The sequence below is a fragment of the Lathamus discolor genome, chromosome 6 (genome assembly GCF_037157495.1).
Source record: "Lathamus discolor isolate bLatDis1 chromosome 6, bLatDis1.hap1, whole genome shotgun sequence".
Taxonomy (NCBI): Eukaryota; Metazoa; Chordata; class Aves; order Psittaciformes; family Psittacidae; genus Lathamus; species Lathamus discolor.
In genome coordinates this window covers 64,249,089-64,271,174 of record NC_088889.1, presented here as the reverse complement: position 1 = coordinate 64,271,174, position 22,086 = coordinate 64,249,089, and the positions used below count along the sequence as shown (strand labels likewise).

The window sequence follows — 22,086 nt, the reverse complement described above, 5'->3', positions numbered from 1 at the left end:
GACTGTGCTGGTTTTCTCCCCTGCATCCGATGCATATTTATAATGTAGGATCCAGACCTACTGAAATTGCACATGTGGACTGGTGTCCCCCCATGCCGTCGCAAAATCAGATGCTCACAGTGGGGAAAATACCTACTAAAACATCTCAATTTACCTTCAAGTCTTTTTTGTAACTACCCTACCATCTTTACTGATTACCCAAAGATACATGGGGGTTAATGAATAAGGGTTCTTTTTCCTTTTTACAGATGAGCTCCTAACTTGATTAAGCTGCCAGCTCACTGGCAGCTGTAATCACACACTGCAGAAGACATGTCCAAAACACAGTCATAAGGCTCCTCAAGCAAACTGAAGTGTAAGTGTGCAATGGATCTGAACACTTTATTTCAAGAACACAAGCAGCAGCATTGGACAAATAGAAAACATTTTTCACTATGCCCTATGTAGTCACTGCTTTAATACTATACCCACCTGTTCTTAACAGCTTTCAGTTAACAAGATCTGCAAGAACCACTGAACCAGCATCACTAAAATCTCACGTTGCAACTAATGCAATAGCCATGCCACCTCCAACTAGGAGATACTATGGTACGACTACCAAAAACTGGCAGTGGGTGAAAACATGTAATGTTCGTGCAAAACAGAACTCAACTCCGCCACGCTCAAAGAACACAGTTAGTTATATGTAACTGTATATATATTAAAACAGCCCTTCTACAGTACTGCACCAAGAATTATCGCAAAAGTTAGATAAACTTCTAAAAACATTCGTTTAAATGCTGCCTAATGTAACTTTTCTATGAGAGTACTTGGGAGCACTCCTGCTAACAAGTGTCACTGCCCTCTCAAAGCTAGCGTACTGACCCGTGCTTGTCAGCAACTTAAATAACGACAGCCTAGGTTTTACTCTGTCTTCCGTACTTCTCCCAGATACAGCCACTCTTATACCATGGTTCTTGATTATCACTGTTTCCAGTCGAAGTATTCAAGTAAAATAAAGCTGATTTGCATTTACAGTAATACACTCAAGAACAAATTAAGGCTGTTCAGGAAACTTTTTCATGCTCCATCCAACTGTTCCTTCTGCAGGGTAACAGCCTTCAGGAGGGTACTAAAATCAGAACACTGGGGGTAGCAACTCCAGCAGCCACTTGTGAAGCCGATACATAATATACTTAAGTTATACCATCAGGGAAACATTTTAATTCGTAGCTTTTTGCCTTTTTCTGCTCGGAAGCTATAGAGAGGAAAACTAAATCCATGCACTCTTTGACCATACTTGTCAGCACTGGTGATGCCCTACCAATGCACAGTATTGTTTAAGATTAGATGACTCAGGGGATAGATAGCAGGATACCTGATTTTTCATTTAGAGCTCGTTGTCTAATCTGACCCTAAACAAATAGAAATTCTACCCCCTGACAGCTGTTTGGTGCCCTAAAAAAAAACCAACACAAAGGACTGTGCTTTATTTCCTATAAAGACATTCGTGGAACAAAGCCCTCCATGGCAACTGGTAAGAAACTCTAGTTTGAATGGAGGCAGAGACTAATCTGCCCTCCTGGTTCCACGTTAAGTCCCTACAGGTAAGAGATGGTAGTCATTTGTAAGGAACTTAAGAGGGAAGCTCTAACAGTAACTACAATAGCTCTGTGTGCATACGTGGAGAAAGAGAATGTGTTCCCAGTGCACTGACACTGCTCACAAGCACACTAAGCCCAACAGAGGAAAACTTGTAAAGAATATATATTAAAAAAAAAAAAAACAAAAAAAAAAAAGTGTGCCTTTAAGGCTGCCAGGTTCTGGGCACAGCACTAAAAGGTTCAAATGACCTTGCCTCAGTATGTGAATGTACAGCCTCTTGGTCAGCACTGCCGGATTCCCTTGTGAACATACAAGGCATTAAGTCTGGAAGCTCAAAATCTAAAATAGCTTTTGTTAGGAAAATAATAAACCACATACAAACCTGAAAGACAGACTCCAATACTATGGCTGCAGCAGTAATGGGCTATATATTACTGCTATGTTTCGTGTTAGAGCAAGATTGCCTTTAAACACATATGCAAACAGTAAAATCCTAACAAATGAAATACAGCTGCACGTGCAAGGTGCGCTAAGAACTGTACTTTAGGCCAACATCTTCTCTCCAGTTATTTGAGATTATCTATCCACTTCTCATCTTCCATTTACTCTGAATTAGTCACCTCTAGTCCATTCCTCTTGTATTTTATTGGACAAGTGTCTGGACCCTAATGAAATTCCATTGCTTCTTTATAAATAGGTATCCAGAAAACTGCTACTTCTTGTACCAAATCTTCTTTAGACCCTTATTTAATTTAACTAACTGATTAAAAAAAACCTTCCACCAACTTCCGGGCTATGTGTTTCAGATTATACCTTTGAATTCTGCACTGAATAAAATGATTCATAAAAGGTCTTTCAGTAGAATGATGCCTTTAAAACTTTCTAAGAGAAATACTGACTGAAAACAGTGACTCTTGCATATCACAGTATTAAATGATGGTATGAACAGACTATCAAGGAAGCCACATGATCCAAAGTTAATTTTCAACTTAATATTCTTCTTGAGGATATAAACTGAATGCAAGGATCCTTTTCAGGAAAATGTGCTCTATATATTAATGATACCTAAGATGAATGAGCCTGAAAACAAAATCCTACTAAACACAGACCATTTAAATTCCTTGCAACCAGTACCAAAGATTTCCCTTCTCCTCTGCCTCTGAGAAAATAATGGCTCTACTCAAATACATTTAAAAAACAGACTGTTTTCTTGAAGGCATAGTATTTATGGTAATGGATAACTAACAACAAATTATAAAAAACTTCAAGAGTCAAAGGTCTTCGTTTTGTTGCTGAGAGGATGTACCAGGTTTGAGAGGAACAGTATGTGTGATCCTCCATTAACACAGCAGCACTCTCACAAAGCAACCATGCAAAGTAGCACAGCAGACCACCAAAGGTCACAATGAAATACAAAAAAAGAGGGAAAGAAACCCATATACCAACTGTAGAGGATTATCATCATCACCATTTTAATTCTCTGAGAGTGCCTGAAACTCATATTACAGTATTTGATCTGTGCAGCCTCATTATACTGACATTTCTACCAGAAAAACTGCCTTAAGGGCTTTTGCGAACAGTCAAAATACCCTCAAAATACCTAAGAAGTTGCAATAAGTTATAACTCTCCCTCAGTAACCCAAAGAGGGTGCCCTAAGTAGAAACTTTAAAGGTACAGAATAATGTTAGCAGAAAAAATCTGTCTCTTGTAAACATGCCTTCCTTGCAGAGCTGCGAACATCCCCGTTTAACAAACAAAAGTGATGGAAAATCAAACTGATGTCAAGAGAAAGATAATCAAAATGAAAACAATTTATTCAAAAAAATTCAAGACATTTCAAAGATTACACCTGAGGCTTTGATTTAATTTTTTTATGTGTAATTATATCTTTATTTAGTTTTCATTTAGTCACTCCTTTCTACCAGGAGGAAAAGTGAATGCCTGGCTGACTTGAAATTTACAAAATCAATAAACCATAAAGATGAATTTTCCCTCTTAATATATGTTAATTATCATAATCTTTATATGTACCTTGTTAACAGCCAGAGAAAAGATGTCCCTGAAAGAATCACAGCCTAAAATTAAGGGAACCACTTCAGCTGGCATCTCTGAGTGCCTGGTCCTGTCCCACTGGAAGCAGTAAGAGTGTCACTAATCACTGCATTTAACAAGTACAGGACATGGCTCCTATTTATTAAATATGCTGGGCCCCATTAAATTTTCATTCTGAACAATTATTTTCCCCGAAACTACCATTTTACCATTCACAGGAAAGAAAATAACCCTTTGGTAATTCTCACTGCTGGCCAAAAGTAAATGTGCTTTAAGAAACAAAGAAGCCTGGAGTAACTAAAAAGTAATGACTTTTTTCTTTGTGCTCTCTTTATAAAAGGAGCATAGGGAAAGATATACTGGACTAGCACCTTTTCCTTCCCATAAACTGATCCAATAGCTAAACATCCAGGAGTAATGTGCTGACCCTGATGCTCCCAGTCACTACACTCAATTCCTTATACCAGAGAAATTGTAAACGTTGTAAATAGCCAGTTTCCTGGCTTACAAATACATCAGATGAAGTCCCTCTATCAAACTCCTTTCTCCTTCCCTCCCCCATTCCCTCTCCATCTGCTGCCCTCCTGGGAAGGGAGTGCTACACTTAATGGCTGTGTGCTTTTAAGTCTTATGTGCTGGATATAAGTTAATGCCCAGTACAGTAAGTGGGGATTCTGCTGCGAGGAAGCCTCCAGTACTGTTTTTCCCTTGTTAACATCCAGTGGAATCTCTGCAGTCCTGTCAGGCAGCACACAAGGAAGAGAAGGTCTGGGAATCTTTAATGTCACAAAAACAAATCTTGCACACAGCACAATCATTTAAATAATCTTTTGGTAAAAACAGGGGACTTGGGATTTTCTTATTTGTATCTCCCCTCAACATCATGATTTAAATCCAGAAGATATGCCTGTTATAAAACAGTGGAGAGTATGCAGGTGAACTCTTGGCAGCATTGAGATCTACAAGTAGTAACATGGGCTTGATCCACCAGAGTGACGAACAGGACAACTGTATTTGGGGATTATGTGTTAACTTGCTCTCCAGCCATCCTTTCTGCACACCCCCACACACACCCCCACCCAGAAAGCTCAGCAGCAGCAGCATGCAACAGCAACATGTTCATCCACCAGCACTTTGTCTCAGCCAGCCTTTCACGCAGCAGATCCTGCAGGACACATACAACTGGTATGCTGGGAGAATCTCCAAGTTTATGGAGGTTAAGACCAAACTTTATGGTCAACTCTTCAGGAGATAAATAAAATTACTCAACTCCAGGTACCTAAAGGTTATTGCTTGGAATCCAGACTTTCAGTTTACTGCTCCAATCACTTGGTACTGCTCCGGACACACTATCAGCCACTGTGCATGTTACTGGGTACCCAATTATCAGAGGCTGTCTTTTTATTTGAAAAAGGCATCAAAATGAAAATTGTTAAATGAAGAATAGTCACATTTACTACAGACTAGAACTGGCTTGACTTCAGTGTTTTTAAACACACACATTAGCAGTTTTGGTTTATGTCATCTTAGTCTGCAGGTTTGATTTTTTTTAAATACTTTTTGCAGTTCATGAATTTGCTTATATTGTGGCAGACTTGGCAGTGCTGAGTTAACAATTGCACTCAATCTCAGCTGTCTTTTCCAAATTAAACAATTGTCTAATTCTATGTTTTGGCTACAGTTTTCTCATAATTAAAACCACACACTATCACAAAACTTGCCCTCTACAATATAACACCGAAAAATTGCAATCCTAGTGGCCTACATCAAAATTGAAAGCAAATGGGCAAGACCTGAATTCCCAAATCCCACCAAACAAGCTCTTTGCACCTTCTGAAATAACTTTATCTTCAAAGAAGTAGCTTTACAAGTTATGTCTCACTGTTAAGAAATGCATGTTTGAAAGTAATCGCCCTGCCACACTGCATTTGTTATGTATAAGCATGTTTATTTTCTCAAGTTATGCCATGACATTTTGCAGAATTCAAACCCAAAACTCTTTGAGTGTTCTTCTGGGAAGGAAACACACTGGCTTTTCATTTCTGAATTCTTCCACAGATACCCATGAGAAGCAACCAACTCGGAAATAAACCACCTCTGAAATACCAACTCAAAGTCACTGTGCAACACCAAGTGCGAAAACCACCACCAACACTCAATCACTTCTGAAATAGTCCTGATTCAAACGTAAGTAAGCTGAATATAGTAATATAACATACAACAGACATCTAAATCCACAGTTTATGGGGTCTTCCTTTTGCCTATTTGTCCAACAATATATTCAAACAAGGATTTGTAAAATACAGTAACAAGATGTGGGGTAGCAAGGTGCAGCACTTTCCTTGGCTTTGGAATAGCCATGGGTCACAGGTATCACTGCTAGCAGGGAAGATCAGCCTCATTCTGCCACAAGGAGAAAACCAGGAGACAAAAACTCTATGATGCGATTTGTAGTGTGGGGCCTGCAGATTTTGTAAAGTATTAACTCCCTGCTTGGAAATGTATGCTCGAGTTGTTTCACAGGATGGACTGCACTCTCACCCTTCAAGCATTAAACAAAAGCAGGAATCTTCTGCTTCCACAGAAATATCCCTAGTGCCCTGGCATTTTAAATGAAGAAATTGCAAGCTTCCAGTGACAATACAACAACCTGATAGTAAAGTTTATTCATTTTTCTGGTCTACCTACTTCACAGCAAAGAACTGTCTTGGTGAGCAATCTTGCTCCGACACAAGGTACTGTAGTAGGGACCAGGGCTGCAAAAAGCATTCCTTCGTCAGATCCCATCACACATCTCCCATAAGAAAAGAACACACTGTACATTGTGCCAAGACATGAAACCCTAAGTCAGCTGTCACTCAGTATAACTGACCACTAAATGAACTACAAAGCAATAGTATTAATACAGCATCACAGAATGGTTTGGGATGGAAGGGACCTTAAAGCTCATCCAGCTCCAACCCCCTGCTACAGGCAGGGATACATTCCAACAGACCAGGCTGCTCCAAGCTCCGACTGACCTGGCCTTGAACACTGCCAGGGATGGGGCATCCACAGCTTCTCTGGGCAACCTGTGCCATTGCAGCCTCACAGGGAAGAATTCCTCCCCAGTATCTAACCTAAATCTCCCCTCTTTCAGCTTAAAGCCATTCTCCCTTGTTCTATCATCCCTTGCTCTTATAAAAAGAATGAAATCATGTAATGAAAATTTCTGGCAGCTTCTTCCCAGGAACACTAGATACAGGGTTTTATCACCAAGTTAAACCAGACCTGACTTCCATCTTAAGACAACGAGGAAATACAGTAACTAGTAGGGTAATAGCAACAAAAAGTTGTTTTAAATCCGTCCTACATTGTTGTTGTTGTTAACAGTAATAAATAAATAATAGTAATAATAATAGTAGTAATAAAATAATAATAATGATAATAATAATAATACACTTTCCATTTTCACAGCATCAACCTCCCAGGGACATCACAACATGTTTTTAAAGGTGGGTTGGTATTATCCTTTTTCACCACGACAAAAAAAGAGAGGTATAGCATAGTGTGACTACACCACATAAGCACAATACAAGGAGGCCAAATTTGAGGTTTAATTACAAAACTGTGATTCCTAACCATTATATCCCCACTGTATGAACACTTTCAGCACTCTCCACTCCAGCAACTCAAAAGGCTTTAAATGTAAGTGTACACTCATGAAGAAGTTTTTGCTCTCAGTTTACATGTAAAATTTATGTTTACACCTTATGCTTAGATTTTATTTTTTTTGCAAAATGAGTAACTAGGTTTTACACTGGGTTGTAAACTGCTGAGCTTCAGCAGACACCCATGCCACTGACACACTGACAAACCGCTGAGGGAAGGGAGATGCCAAGCAAATCCATATTCTATGTATGCTAGTTCTTTCCCCCTCCTCCTAAATATCAAACATACCTTACATGAAACAAAAGTTGAGAGTATTACAAATCAAATGCATGACTTCCTGCTAATCTCAGTGGGAGTTTATAAAGCCATTAAATACAGGATGGTTCCCCCCCACAAAAAAAAGACACACAAAATCCTATTTCTCAAGGTCAGTAGTCTAATAAGATCTCTGGGTTTTATCAATTTAAGGCTTCGCCACAGTTGAAAGTTTTTTTCTTCTGTGATTATAAAGCTATATTTTTATATTACTGTCATTATTATACACATTTACACACATTCATATATTTAAATACTTTATTCAACAATACACAGGTATTTATTTCTACTAATATAAAACTCTGTTTATACTCTTTGTTTTAAAATAAGAATATTCACATGGGGAATTACTCCAGAACAGAAAAGGCAGTAAAAGTACATAGTTATAGATTGTTCAGTGTATCTCCATGTATGAATAAAATCATTTAGAAGCCTTCTGCCTGGCACAGAAACCTCTCTATCTTTCTTACTCTCCCGCTACTGAATTTAAACCATACCAGCATTTGATCACGTACTCCAAGTATCCTAAGAACAAGCCTCCAAGCCATTCTGGTGAGACCAGAGGAAAGCTAATGAACTCCCCCCTTCAAGTCTCAGCCTGCAGCAGCTCGGGCTACAGCTATTTCACCTCCACAAAACTCCCACATCCTCACCAGCTGGGCATGTCCAAATAGGCATTTTCCATGACAGATACACAAAGTTTATTTCACTCTATCCTTCCTTTCCCCACCGCCCCCAAAAGTAAACGTGGTTTTGTACTCAAACAGGAAGATTTGTCCCTCTAGTTAAAATCTAAGTAAGTAATTTTCCACTTGGCTTTGTCACATTTTCATCTCAGCTCTTTTTCATTGATCTGAAGACAAAAATGGGTGAGAAGGTTCCACAAAACAGAGCTTTAATAATTCATATTAAAATGGTTTAAAGACCCACTGTGGTAGGATGCTGAAGCTGCATCCTACTGCTGCTCACTGGAATTGGTGGCACCACTGACCTCATAAAGAACATCTCAAGGGTCTGAATAGGCTGAAAATATTTTGCTTTCCCTTCTTTTAATAAATAAGTAAATGAGTAAACATAATATTTGGCAGCACTACACTGAAGGGGCAAGAAGCATTTGTCTCTTGAAGTCACAAATCCTGACAAGAAATGGGAAAGCACAAAGACTGGCATGAGAATAATGATCATCAAGAAGCAAAAGGAGGCATATTATAATTGTTATTATTTTGCAGCTGCCCTTTAAAGCAGGGAACTGAGGTGAAGCAGTTAATTAAAACTGAACGTAAACATGACTTGTACAAAGCATTCGAATACAAACATGCGGTAACATCTTTAGGATGTTACCCACCTGTGGGTGGGAGCGCTGCTTCAAGATGACAAAATATTTAACACAATATCCCTTTACCCAAAGAAATTGTACAGTAAAATCTGCCTTTAGAACACCTGCTCAAACATTAATTAGTAGAGAAATAAAATACAAGATTGGGGAAACTGATATAAAAATCATACTATACCAGAGCTTAAGGAACTAACAAAACTGCTGTGCTAGAACCAGAAATGGCTCAGTACATGCCAAGAATCTCGTTCTCACCCTTGCACATGAAGATGCATATCCATAAGGAAATTACTTTTGAAAAAAATATTTCCTTCAGGAAAGAACATTGTCCTTGAGCTGCACCCAGCTACTGATTTACGGTATGCAGCAGGACCCAGTAACAACATATTGCCCTGCTAGTTACATACATGTTAACCACACTCAGTTCCCATGTTGCTTTATTCATTTCCCATCATCCCATATAATTTAAAGTATGCTTTTTACTAAAAAAGAATGAAACATCCACAAACAAACAATAAATAAATATACAGATGCCTTACTTTAAGATAACAAAGAAGAACAGCTGACTGTAAAACAAATCAAATTAAACAATCCTAGCAGCTGCAGCAATGTGGTAGTAGTAAAGATACAACACGGTAAAAAGATGATAATTTCTGTGTTAATACTGCTTTTACTTATTTTCTGTTGAGGTTTCTGGCTTGATGGCACCCTTTTTCAAAAACATGCACAAGGCTTCTCTTACAAAGTATTGAGAAGACAAGTAAGGCCCTTTCTGAAGCTACCATACCATCTAGTCTCTCTTCCCCAGAAACAACTCTTTGTTCTCACCATCACACAAACCCACAGCCACTGTTGTATCTTCATTCCCTTGCTTTCCTCTGCCCACAACTCTTAACATCTGCGAGGATCCCAGCACTTTTTCCTCAACAGGTTTTCTAAACCCTGTCATTTGCTACCCAGACCTACACCTGAACTCTCCTCCTGCACTGAAACACAGAATCATAGAATCATAGAACAGTTAGGGTTGGAAAGGACCTTAGGATCATCCAGTTCCAATCCCCTGCCATGGGCAGGGACTCCTCACACTAAACCAAGGCTCTGTCCAACCTGGCCTTGAACACCGCCAGGGATGGAGCATTCACAACCTCCCTGGGCAACCCATTCCAGCGCCTCACCACCCTTACAGTAAAGAATTTCTTCCTTATATCCAATTTAAACTTCCCCTGTTTTAGTGTTAACCCCTTGTCCTATCACTACAGTCCCTAATGCATAGTCCCTCCCCAGCATCCCTGTATCTCCACTCAGCCTTCTCTTCTTTTTCTTTGCTTCCATTGCAAATCTGAGACTAACCCCTTCCCGATTTTTCTAAATTTTTATCTTCTTTTTAGTATATCGTATCATTCTGTGAAACCAAATGGCTGATTTTAAGAAAGCTGCAGTATTTCAGTTAAAAATTCCTTAAAATACTGTCGCTATACTATACTTCATAGTTTCAGTACTTAGCAGAATTACACAACTTCTCCAAACAAGTAAAATATCTTTCAAGACATGTCAAGTCAGTTGCATTTAAGAGGTACACAAATTGCTACAGAAGTAGCTGAATGTTTGTGAGTTTTTGAAAACAAGCATGAGCTATTTTTACAATGTTGAGCACCACACTTAGCTGGTCCTAAACAAGGGGGTCTTCAAAGCTGCTTTCTCCATTTCTTTTGTTTGTTCTGAATTCATTCCCTACAAAACATTTGTACTTATTGTCAGTCTGGAGTGCAAAACGTGCAACAGAGATTAGCTGACAAAAGGTCTGAAAAGTGAATCAAGAAATAGAAATTCCGAAAAGTGAATCAAGAAACTGAAATGTTTCTAGAAGAGTTACACCATTGTTTTACTAATAAATCAAATGCGATTAGAAAACTTTTTCCACCTTGAAAAGCCACATTCATTGCAGCCCTCTCCAGCAGCCCTCCCAAGGTTGCCTTTAGGGAGATTGCAACCACATGAAATCCTATTAGAAGGTGCTGAACTCCCACACTGTGACACTTCCAAAAGACTTCTACATAACAAGAATGCAACGAAGTACCAAGCTACTTTCCTCCCCTTATTGTGCAAAATCCTCATCAAATTCAATAGAGTGACATCCTTCACAATTCTAACAATGGCACCCAGGAGGTCAAGAGATGTCTTTGTTTTAGTTCCATGTGCTTTTCACTCTATTAACGCTAAAAGAAAAAGAACATTCACAGAAATAACCGATAAAGATCAACCCTGGCTGAACAATGTGAAGGAAATTCGGAGTTAAAACTGATACTTAGCCCTTAACACAAACCATTGTGTCTATGGACTGTGCAGCAGAGTGATCCCACAATGCCCAGGAAAAACAAGCTGAGCTAAGAAGCCCTCAGCCCCCCAGTTCCCATGCTGTTGTTGGTCTAAGCTTGGGCCAGAGACCTTGTTTTAAGGAGGTTATTCGTATTTCTTGGGAGGAAAGACTGTTTGCCCTGCGGGGTGCATTGGGTGGAATGCAGCATGCGGCACATGTTCCACTCACAACCAGGAGGACAAAGGATTCAGTGATGGGGGGTGGGGACACAATTAGTCCCAATTAGGCCTATTTTGCAGCTGAGGGTAAGGGCTGGGGGAAGGGAGCTTAAATTTTCAAGCAATGGGTCCCTCAGGCAAGTTGAAGTGACATCAGGTACAAGTGTCACAGAATGTGCCCTGCTAGTCAAGGTTGGGTAAGTTATCTCCAGGAGATGATGGAGTGGTGCTCCTCAATCACACCACAGGAGAAACATGATAAACATTTCTCCTATTGGCTAATGTAATGATAAACAATTTTCCCAGTTCTCAGCCTGCTCCTTCAGCAGTGTGTTCCACACAGACACACACGCAGACACATACCAAGGCAATGCCACCAACAAATACTCACATATGCACATGCGGCGGCTGGAACCTGCTCTGGTTGATGTTGTAGTGTGTGAACGCCTGCGTTGGGTTGGAGCTGTATTCATCCACCGTTATGGTAACTTTCCCTTGTGAAGGAATTCCATGAGCCATCCTTCCTCCTTATGGACATGAGCAGCTCACAATTTCCCAAGGCCAGGAGCGGGGTAGGGCATTGTGTTCCAGGCAGATCCCAACTCCCAGCAGCTCATCAATTCCACAGACCTCTGCCAGGAGAGAAAGATGTCACACACTGCTATGAACTCCAAGGAGATAAAAATGTACACAGACATATCACTTTATCCTTTCCCAATTTCCATTCAGAGATCTTTTTTCTGTATTTTTGACGTACCCATCACCCAACTCCATAAGCATTACCATTCATTTTTTCCAATTACATCATTTAACTCCATCATCATTAAATGCACCCAAAAGATGAATGCTTAAAGTAAGGCTTTATCTTGGGGGAGAAGAAGTAGGAGGGGAGGGGAGCAGGGGGAGAGAGAATCTGCTGAAAGCTCTCCAAATCTACTACTCTTTATTCTAAACATCTTGTGCTAATTGCAACTATGAGCATTAACAAGTGGACCCAGTTTCTCTAAGGATAAATGGCTTTCCACAAATGCACACTTTGTTTTCAAGGCCCTGTTTCAGCTTTACAAAGTAAAGTACATCTGAAAGACCTAAAAAAAGCTGATGCAAAGCATAAGATTTTACAGTGGCAACAGGTACACCCAAACACCTCTGAATCAAAGTATTTCTGTGGCCAGTGAAAGGCTAGCATCTAGACAATGTTAATGAAGTATCTATGGTGCACTGGCAATGAAACTGATTTGGATTCATCACCAAGCAGTAATGATTTATCTGACAGATTTAAGTGGAATTTTACACACAAATATTTCTGCAGAAGATGAAAGAAATATGCTCTTCCCTCTATATAGCCCTCTTTCACTTCTTCAAAGTGCTCTTAAACACATTTTACATTAAGACTGGAAATGTTCTATAACACAAGTGTGAGCCCAGCAGCCAGAAACTTCCCAAAGCTGATCTCTGTTGAGTTCCTTTCACAGAATCCAAGCTTTCATTTCTTCAATCAATAAACTCAGGATACCTCAGTCACCTTCCTTTCGGAGGGTCTTTGTGGGAACTGATCAGCTGATGTTTGAAGAATACTTTCGAGATAAGCAACTCTTTAAAAGCCCAGTTTAGGAAGCAGATCCTCAGCTGCGGCATGCTATCCCTGCTGCAAGGACTTGCATGAAATCATGGCACTGTGCATCAGTTGATCACACCCCCCCCCTTCAGTTGCCACACGCAACAGTGGATTTTTCCTGTCTGGTGTGTAATTTACAGAAGTAAATCATTGCTTGCAGGGAAGACAGAGAGACAGGACAGAGAAGAGAACGACTTGAGCGCTGAGCATCAAACTAAGCGGTATTTTTCCAGCATGATTTTCCTGGACTTCTCTTAGCTCCCAGATAGAAATGTGTTTGCCATGTGTAACGTTAAACATTCGGAATCTTTTATTTGTATTCAAAATATATTTTTAATGCAAAGACTCATTTCCAGTTTGGCACGAAGCAGAATAAAAATGCCCTGCAAATGGCAGATGGCCTGCTATAGGCCATTTATTTTACTATTTTACAACCTCAGGCCTACGAAGGCTTCCATATGTTAGTTGGGTTAAGACATTCTGCAACCTTCATTCCAGTAATTGGGTTCTATTCTTCATCTTCTTTACCATTGGGGGAGAAAAAAAATTAAAATGAAGCCATTTAAAAACTGAGTCACTTGTGAGACAGTACATGTCCATAACTAAGGCTGTGGTCTGGTCTTTGTGCTATGCTAACCCCATCTCAAAAGAATAAGCACAAATAGTTTCAGGAGTAAAATTAAGCAAGGTGAGCTTTACTAAACCAAATCTTTGCTGCCTGATAGAAAATACGTGCAGCAACTGCTCACGAATCATAACACAGTGGTTCCCATACCAAGTTTGCAGCTGTTTCCTTAATTTCCCTTACAATTATATTTTAGTGTTATTTTGCATAACATAAAACCCAACACCTGCTTCAAACTGCAGTCCAGTTCCAAGGACTGTAATTCTTCTGAGACAGAAACTACCAAGAGTGTGCAACACAGAGCAGCATAATCGCCCTAAACTGAAAAGTAAATACAAATGAAAACATCTTCCTGTTAGAGAAATTACTGTCATTAACCAGAATGCTAGCCATGGAACCTCTCAGGGAAAAAGCCCCAAGTTTTTCTTTTACACAGCAAGAACTTCAGCATCTGCATATATTAAAAAGTAGTGTGAAAATTATATGTCTAATGTTATGGTCTTTTATCTTTTGCAGTTAAAAGCCACAATATAAAATCACATTCAACAAACAACAAAAATATGCTTGGGCTTTTAGAAAAGCTAAACCACGTTATTTTCACTAATCTAGCATAAGAAAGGTCAGAATAAACTTGATATTATAGTTCACTCATGGAAGAAAAATCCAATTTGTTCATGAGAGTGAATTATACATAAAGATAATAAGCATATTTTATAAGGTTTATAACAATCCATGTTACAGAAAGAAATTACAACTGGCATAAAACAAACGATAACAGGCTACTTGAATAGCTGTATTGAGTACTTTAAAGTTGACTTTCAGTAAGATTATATTGCTATTACTTCGCTTTGTTCCAATCTTTAATCTTAAAAATAAATCTCTATATTTAAATTAAGACAAAGCCCAACAAAGCATCCTTTTAAAGTGAAATTAAACAACAAATGTGGGACGGGGGGAAATAAAAAAAAAGTTAAATTTAACCTGGCTTCTGTGACAATATTCTAATTTCCCATTTAGTGCTCAGTACTACAGCTCACCTACCAGAAGTACCACATTATTACCTGCTTTATTGTGAACTTCTCAATAGAAAGATATCAAAAAGGAACTGAACGCTTCAAAATTTTAAAACCAAATTTAATTTAGGCCTAAGGTTCAAGAGAGAATAAAGAAGTAAAAGACAGTTCGAATCTCTACCGTTCTTTCTCCAACTGCAACCACACTTTGAAGATTACGTACAGAAGATGAGCACAAAAGTTGAATTATTTTTCACATCTGTCAAGACAGACACAAGTATCTTCGTATCTTCTGCGCCTTATGTGGCAATTTTAAGCCACTATGACTATATTAATAAGCTAAATGAAGATCATTTTTATTTCTGTAGCATGCTGCGTTTTCTCAAACGCAGCTGTTATCCAGGGAGCAGCGAACCTTTCCCGGCGTGGATGAGCACGGCCGGTGAGACAGGCAGGGCACATCTGTCCACATCTGCTCCGTTCCACAGGTACAACCCGTGTTCTCCACCAAAGGGCTGGCACCAACTTGGGCGCAGCCCACTTTAAAACAGCGCACCACTGCCACGAAAAAAAAACCACACCAAAACGGGCGCCGAGAAGTAATTGTACAACGTGGCATCGCATTCCACAGAGCGCTACGCACACCAGCGCTACACACGCGTGTGCACGGACACACGGAACCGAGAAAAAAGCGTTTCTCCCCTCTTCCCCCCCAATAATATATCGGCGTCTTCCTCTGAATTTAACTGTAGCCTTCGGGCTGTGGAAGGGGATGCGGAGCTGCAGACTGGCGGGAAGGATTAATACCGGACACACATCCCCTCTCCCAGCCCCGTCGCATCTCCCTACCCCTCCGCAGCCCCCCCGCATCCCGCACCCCAGTGTCTCACAGCGTGTCACCCCACGGTCCTCCATCAGTGCCGAGCTGCAGTTTGCCCGCAACTCTCGATTCTACCCCCCCAGTACCTGTGCTCCTTCCGCGGCCCCGCGGGGCGAGACTGATGGCACTGGGTGGCCAATGGTTCCGCCGCGGCCCCGTCCCGGCGTGTGCCGCAGCCCCCGAACGGGCCCGGGCCCCCCCGCCCTCGGGAGCAGCGCGGCGGGTTTGTGCCGTTACGTGCCGCGGCGAACAAAGTTCATATCGCAGCCCCCCCATTGCTACATACTGTATAGCGGGGGGGGGTGGGGGGGGGGGTGGGGGGGGTGATGCTCGGGGGAGGGAAGCAATAAACTCCCGGGAACCGGGGCAGGGGTTTCTTCCGGCGGTGCCAGCCGCGCCGTGCCCCGCAGCTCGCCCCAACCCCCGGAAGGTCTCCAAGTCTTGAGGCCTCAGGGATCACGGTTTCAAATAGGGTGCTCCCGCCGGCGAAAAGAAGGAGGGGGGGGAACTCCGCCGCGGAACGGCACCTCCGTACTTTGGAAGCGTGTCGTCCTCATCCCCCACCCCCCATCCCCCCGGCCGGGAGCCCGGTCCCCCGCCGGCTGCTCGGCTCAGCGCCCGCTCGCCGGCCACAGCACAAAGCTGCCCGGCCTACTCTGCCGGCCCCGACCCCCGGCCAGCCGCCGCACACTGCCTTCCGCCCCCGGCACGCTTCCAGCGCCGCAACCCCCGCGCTCCACCCGGCCCAGGAGCGAGGAGACAGCGGCGGAGGACAGCGGCGGAGGGCAGCGGGGCACGGCCGAGGGGGAGGAGGGCAGGGCAAGGCTCAGCGCCGGCGACATCGCCACCTCGGCTACAGGGAAGCGCCGCCGACACCGCCGCACCGACCCGACCCGACCCGACCCAGCGGGCTCGGGGCGGTCACTGAGAGCGGGCGGCTGGTTTTATCCTTATTATTGTTTGCAGAAGGCTGGCCCCGCCGCCGGAGCTCTTGCCCGCCTCTCCCCTTCCCCGCTCTCGCCCATGACACGGCACCTCTAACCCGCCGCTTTGTACGCCGCTGCCCCCGCCGATCCCCCCCGGCTCACCCACACCGACCCTCAGCCGCTCACCTTCCCTCCGCCGGCGGGCGGGTCGGGGATGCCTTCAGCGCGGGCGGCGGGGCCGCTCCATGGGGCTGCCGGGGCAGAGCCTCAGCCCGACCCCGCGGTGGTGCCCGGCGGGGGCCTGGGTGCGGGGCCGGGGCCGGGTCTGGGTGCGGGGCGGCGGCGAGGGCTGGCGCGGTGCAGTGAGCGGGGCTGCCACTGGGGTCAGGGAGCAGGCACCAGGAAACGCGGCGGCCACGGAACGCTGCTCGCACACACACACGCACACACACACACACCCCCCACACACAGCTCCTCCCGCCGCCTCGCACTTCACCCCCCCGGGTAGGGAGGGGGGAATCGCTGCTGCATTTCCCAAGTGCGGCAGAGCCTCAGTGGAGAGGCCGGCGGAGCCCAGCCAGGGTCAGGGTGGGGAACCGGCTGCCACAGCCCCGAGGCCGCGCGGAGGGCCGGGCCGAGACCTCTTCTCCTTCCTCACTCCATCCCCGGGCTCGCACGCGGTACCCACGGCCGGTTCCGCGCCGCGCAGCGCTGCTCAGCTCTTCCTTCGCCAGAATGCACAATACACTAAATAAAAAACAATTATTTAGAAAAATAAACCCTCCAAACAGGTTTTCACGTCTCCCGCACCTATCACCGTTAGGTACTAATGCAGTGCTCTGCTCCTTCTGTAGATAACCTCACCTCAGCAACCAGAAAAAACATGAAGAAACGCTACTGTCGAGGTTAGCCTTTGAGGCTGAGCGTTGTCTTATGGCAATTAGGACTTTATATATGGAAAGGAAGAATCGGGGAGGTTGCTGGTGTCTACTTCTTTTTGTCGTTTTTGTTTCACAATCCACAGCAATTGTGTCAACAGCCACAACAGCAGCAAAGATGAGGGGTGTCAGTTCTTTTACTTTCAAGACAGCAAACTGAAGGGGGGACTTCCACAGTCAAACAATGGGGAGGAAAAAAAATTTAAAAGGAAAAAAAAATCCAAATAATTCATAGTAATCAGGCTGACGGAAAATAAAAGCTCCTAACAGGCCCCTAAGAGTAAGTAGTGTCCTAGATATTTTAAATAAGTGATTTTGACTCAGGCCAACCTTAGGCTATGCATGGCAACTAGACAGGTTTTTCTTTGTTGTTGAAAACAATAAGGGTCCCCAGTACTGCCAGGGAGAAGCCCACTAGGATGGATTGTCCTGTTTAGAAGCATGGCAAACCAAGAAAAATTAACCCGAAAAAAGACTAAATGGTCTAAGTTTTCCCAAATTTGGTATTGGACCTTTCATGACCGTTTTTTTTTGCTGTTTGGTTTTTTTTTTTTCTTACTGTTGCCATTTTCCATTTCAATAGAAGCAAGCACTGTGAACCACCAAAGGAAAACTCTTGTTTCAGACAAAAAGGCCTACAGATGAGTCATCCTCCGCACCAAATCAAAGCAGGATCAAACTCTGAGGCCGTAGTTTCACAAATAAGTTTAGCTGACTCTGACACAGCTGTAAAACAAGCAACCCAGCATTCAGCCCTTGTGTGAGAACAGGGAACCCCACTGGGGAAACTGACCCAGTGAGCACTGGGGAAAAGCAGCCTGGTGTGGTCAGGAAGGACACCTCCTGTGCTGGTGTTCTTACACATCTAGAACCCCCAGCACTGCAAAAATGAGCTGCTAGCAGAGAGGGAGGAACAGGGTAGAAGCCTGGGTGAGTGACTGGACTGGGAGTTAGAAAGCTCAAAGACTTCTGTCCAATAATACCTTGTGTGGTGAGACACAAATCAGACACTACCCCAGTGTCTCAGTGCCCTGGTACTGAAATAAGCATTTACCTAATTCACTAGTCCTTATGCAAAGTGAGGTACGTGGCCTGAAAGTTAGGGGTACCTAGTGTTTGCCTATATGAACCCAGAGCGGGACCTGATTCTCAGATCACATCTTTGTCACAATACTAAATGTCCAGCAGCAACACCAAGCTGTAATACAGCATTTGGGAGCACTGGTTTTAATATATGACTTGACAAACTCTGAAGCATTTTCTGTCAAGAGCACAGAACAAAACTCTTCCTTTTTACAAACTGCTTGTTTTCCCTTTCCCCCACAACAGTATGCTTTCCAAAGACTTACCCACTTTGGAAATGTGCTAGCCCTGGAGTTGCTAAAAGAAGGAAAAATATTTTCCTTAAATTGATTAGGGACTTTTCTCTGGCAAAGAGTTGCATTTTGTTACCCTTCTCTAATTCCAAGAGCAGCATCAAAGTGCAAGTATAAGTACAGGAAGAGAAAAGGTCTTTATTTTGGCTGGAACATGTATTTATTAATCTACACTTGACAAGAGGATCTCAGGGATAAATTTGAAAACTAAAAAGTAAACAAGCTGTTTATGGTGAGTGTCACAGGACTGATTTGTCTAGTGGGGCAAAATTCAAGGCAGTGAACAAGCAGCCTTTGTTTACTTTAATGCTTCCTATTCTTCCTGTTAAAAACGTAGGTTATACATGAAACCTGATTCACCTTCAGGGTTTGTGCTGGATTTTGTGGGGGTTTTTTCACTTTTACTTATCCAAAGTAGGTATCATCAAAGACACAGCAGATGCACATCAAAAATTATAAAGCACTACAGTATCATGGAAAGCATACAGATCCTTCACAATCTGTTATACCATCTCTAATACACTTCCTAGCACAAGGCAGAGCTAACAACTTCTGAGGCAAGTGTAGGGGGGTCCTGAATGGATCACAGACACCCATCTCGCTTTGCTCTTTACTTTTGGAAAAGTCTCCCCAAGTATCTGTGGAGCAATACAAGAAAGTATTATTTAAATTCCACTCTGAGAACTTATTCCTTAAATAATAAGGGGGATCTTGAGTGATCTTTTACACAAAAAGGGATAAAAAAAAAAATCTCTAAACGCCTTTCAAACTGTGTATCATGACATTGGTCTGTGGTCATAGTACTGCCCTGATGCAGATCCTGTCTGGTCAGGATGTACCATGTCATGCAGTGCACGACTGTGCTCCACAATTTGCTGCATGTTGCTTGTTGAGAGTACTCTCAGAATAAGCTCAAGCATATTCTATTGCCTGACCAAAGGAGGGAAGACCTGATTACAAGGCCACGTCTCACTCTATAAGACAATCAACAATGCCCCACTCCTCTGCCATGTACTTCTGCTCCCATACTTCAGAGATACAAACCACAAGAAGAACAAATTAGGTTTTTGAAACAGTCTCCTTCCAAAAAGGCAAAGAGAGGGTTTGAAGGCATAGCACTTCCCCATGCCGCTCTGCAGGAGTCTCATGAACTCTTATGCCGGCATAGCAGCGAGTGCCACAGCCTGCAGCATGGGACCAGTACCAGCACAAGGCATGCTGCAATTTCAGAGAAAGCGAGGCCAGTGTTTCACACTATCTTTTAGCTTGGATGCAGCTTTTCAGAACTGGGGCATGCTGGTACAGTACTAGGCAATACCTATTTTGATTTTTTAACATTTTAAGAAAGTAGAGTTTGATGCAGCGGGCGGTAGCACTCCACGCTGAAAGTCACTGCACTCACCATATTTCAATATAGACCACTGTGATTCTGCCAGAAACTGTATCTTAATGGGCTTATTCCCTTCATCCAAGCAGCAACTCTTCAGTAACTGTGGAGCAGAAGACAACAGGAGAAAACTGGTTTAGGCTTCATGCCCCACTGAACAGATACTACATTCCAAATTTGCAGAATATAGTTGGATAGATTAAAGGTTCTCCATTGCTCTCTTCCCCCATTTGTAGCCCATAAATCATAGAGCATGTAGTGTGCACGCTGGCCAACAACGGGGAAACCACACGAAAGCATAGTATTAGCTATAAAGAACAAACTGAAAAAAAAAACCCAACCAGGATTCCAATTTTGAAAATACACACTGATTTTTTAGCTTTTGGAGCTTCTTTCCCTTAAGAAAATTACAACCAGAACTAGCAGCTAATCAAATCCTAAAAACTGAATTAAAATGATAAAATATTGCCTCTTGGCTTTTGATTTTTGCAATCTCTACCATTAGGAATTTTCATCTGACTTCTCTCTCAAACCTGGGCCCATACACTAACCTGTTCACTCCAGCAAACACTCCATCTTCAGGTAGAATCCCTGGCCTCTCCATGGAAGCGCTCCAGCTTTTGGAGAAAAGTGACAGTTCTCAAAAGGAACATGAGCCTTCTGTCAGAATCTGCAGAGAGTGAGGAGCACCTCATTATAATGCTGATGGAGCATCAGATAGGACTACTGAAAGAAATACCACTAGTTGCCCTCTGGGCACTCTTTTTATATTCGATGGACCAGAACATTGTCACAGGATAATGGTTGTCTGCTGCCTTTCCCCTATTAAACTAAATTAAATATTTGATTGGAACTTACCTACTTGCCCTCTGTAAGAATAAAAAAGTGATGCAAAAAAGCTGTAGGTGAATCACTTGTTCTTCTGAAACTTCCCAGTGTAAGTACTAGTCAAGGTACCTAGAGAAGAAACCATTCCTATTATTTAGTTTTGGTTTGAACATTCCATCAAACATTCTTTTTTCAAAATTGAGAAGGATGTAAAGGTCATGTTATTCCTTCATAACAGAGCACGCAGTGACTTCAGTTTTGTATGTACATAAAGATGCAAGTACTGTTTGGTGCACAGCAGTTATTGCAAAGGCATTACTGCAGGACCTCCTGTATACTGAAGGCCAGGGCACACTACAAGGAAAGGTTTTTGGTGGTCACCTTCTGGTCAGTGAGCTCTGGCAGGGAATACACATCTGTGGGAGCGGTGTGAGGAGTTCAAACATCCTATTTATAGCATATCAATTTACCTGTGTAGGAGAAGGTGGATGCCTTTTTTCCTCAAGTGATTGTTGTATCACTTAAGTGGCTTACGCTGCATCAAGTCAAAGCCAGTGCATGAGAAAACCTTCCATTTAATTCAGCTGCAGTTCAAGCACTGGAAGCTCATTGCACCAAATAAGTCCAAAGCTTGAAGTTCTGTCAGGAAACATGCATTTACTGAAACAGTAAAGAGTATTACAAACCTCTCTTGACCTTAACCTTATTCAACAGCTCCCTTCCCACTTCATCACATAAGATTATCTCACCCTGTGGCAGACACTGTCCACACTACAGTTCTGTTCCTGTGTGTAAGATGAACTGTGTCCCTGTGAGTTTTGAGCAGTCCCAGTGATATCAGACAGCTTCCTGTCTACACTCTTCCTCTACCCATGTCCTTCCAACTTTAGAGAGACTATTCAGTGAAGTGGGTTTATATCACATTGAGCGCATTCTGCAAATGGAGACTCCATGAGCTGAAATTCCTGCAGACAGAGAAAAATATTCTCTGTTCTTAAGAGAAGATCCCTATTGCATGGAAAAA

General features: G+C 42.6%; 1 protein-coding gene across 3 annotated transcripts in view; it reads right to left on the bottom strand.

Moving 5' to 3' along the window:
* Positions 1-21,606, bottom strand: part of MPPED2 (metallophosphoesterase domain containing 2) — a 111,222-nt gene extending 89,616 nt beyond the window's left edge. The window contains exons 1-5 of one of the 3 annotated variants that reach the window (XM_065686012.1): positions 21,533-21,606; positions 21,093-21,191; positions 20,786-20,904; positions 20,250-20,337; positions 11,863-12,103 (exon numbers count right to left, since the gene is read on the bottom strand). In XM_065686012.1, coding sequence (XP_065542084.1) covers positions 11,863-11,990 — 128 coding nt within the window. In that variant the 5' untranslated portion in view covers positions 11,991-12,103; positions 20,250-20,337; positions 20,786-20,904; positions 21,093-21,191; positions 21,533-21,606. Of the gene's footprint in view, positions 1-11,862; positions 12,104-15,693; positions 15,871-16,719; positions 17,028-20,249; positions 20,338-20,785; positions 20,905-21,092; positions 21,192-21,532 lie in introns of those variants that run through there. The other 2 variants (XM_065686011.1, XM_065686013.1) reach the window with 2 other exon arrangements.
* Positions 21,607-22,086: the final 480 nt, after the last annotated feature.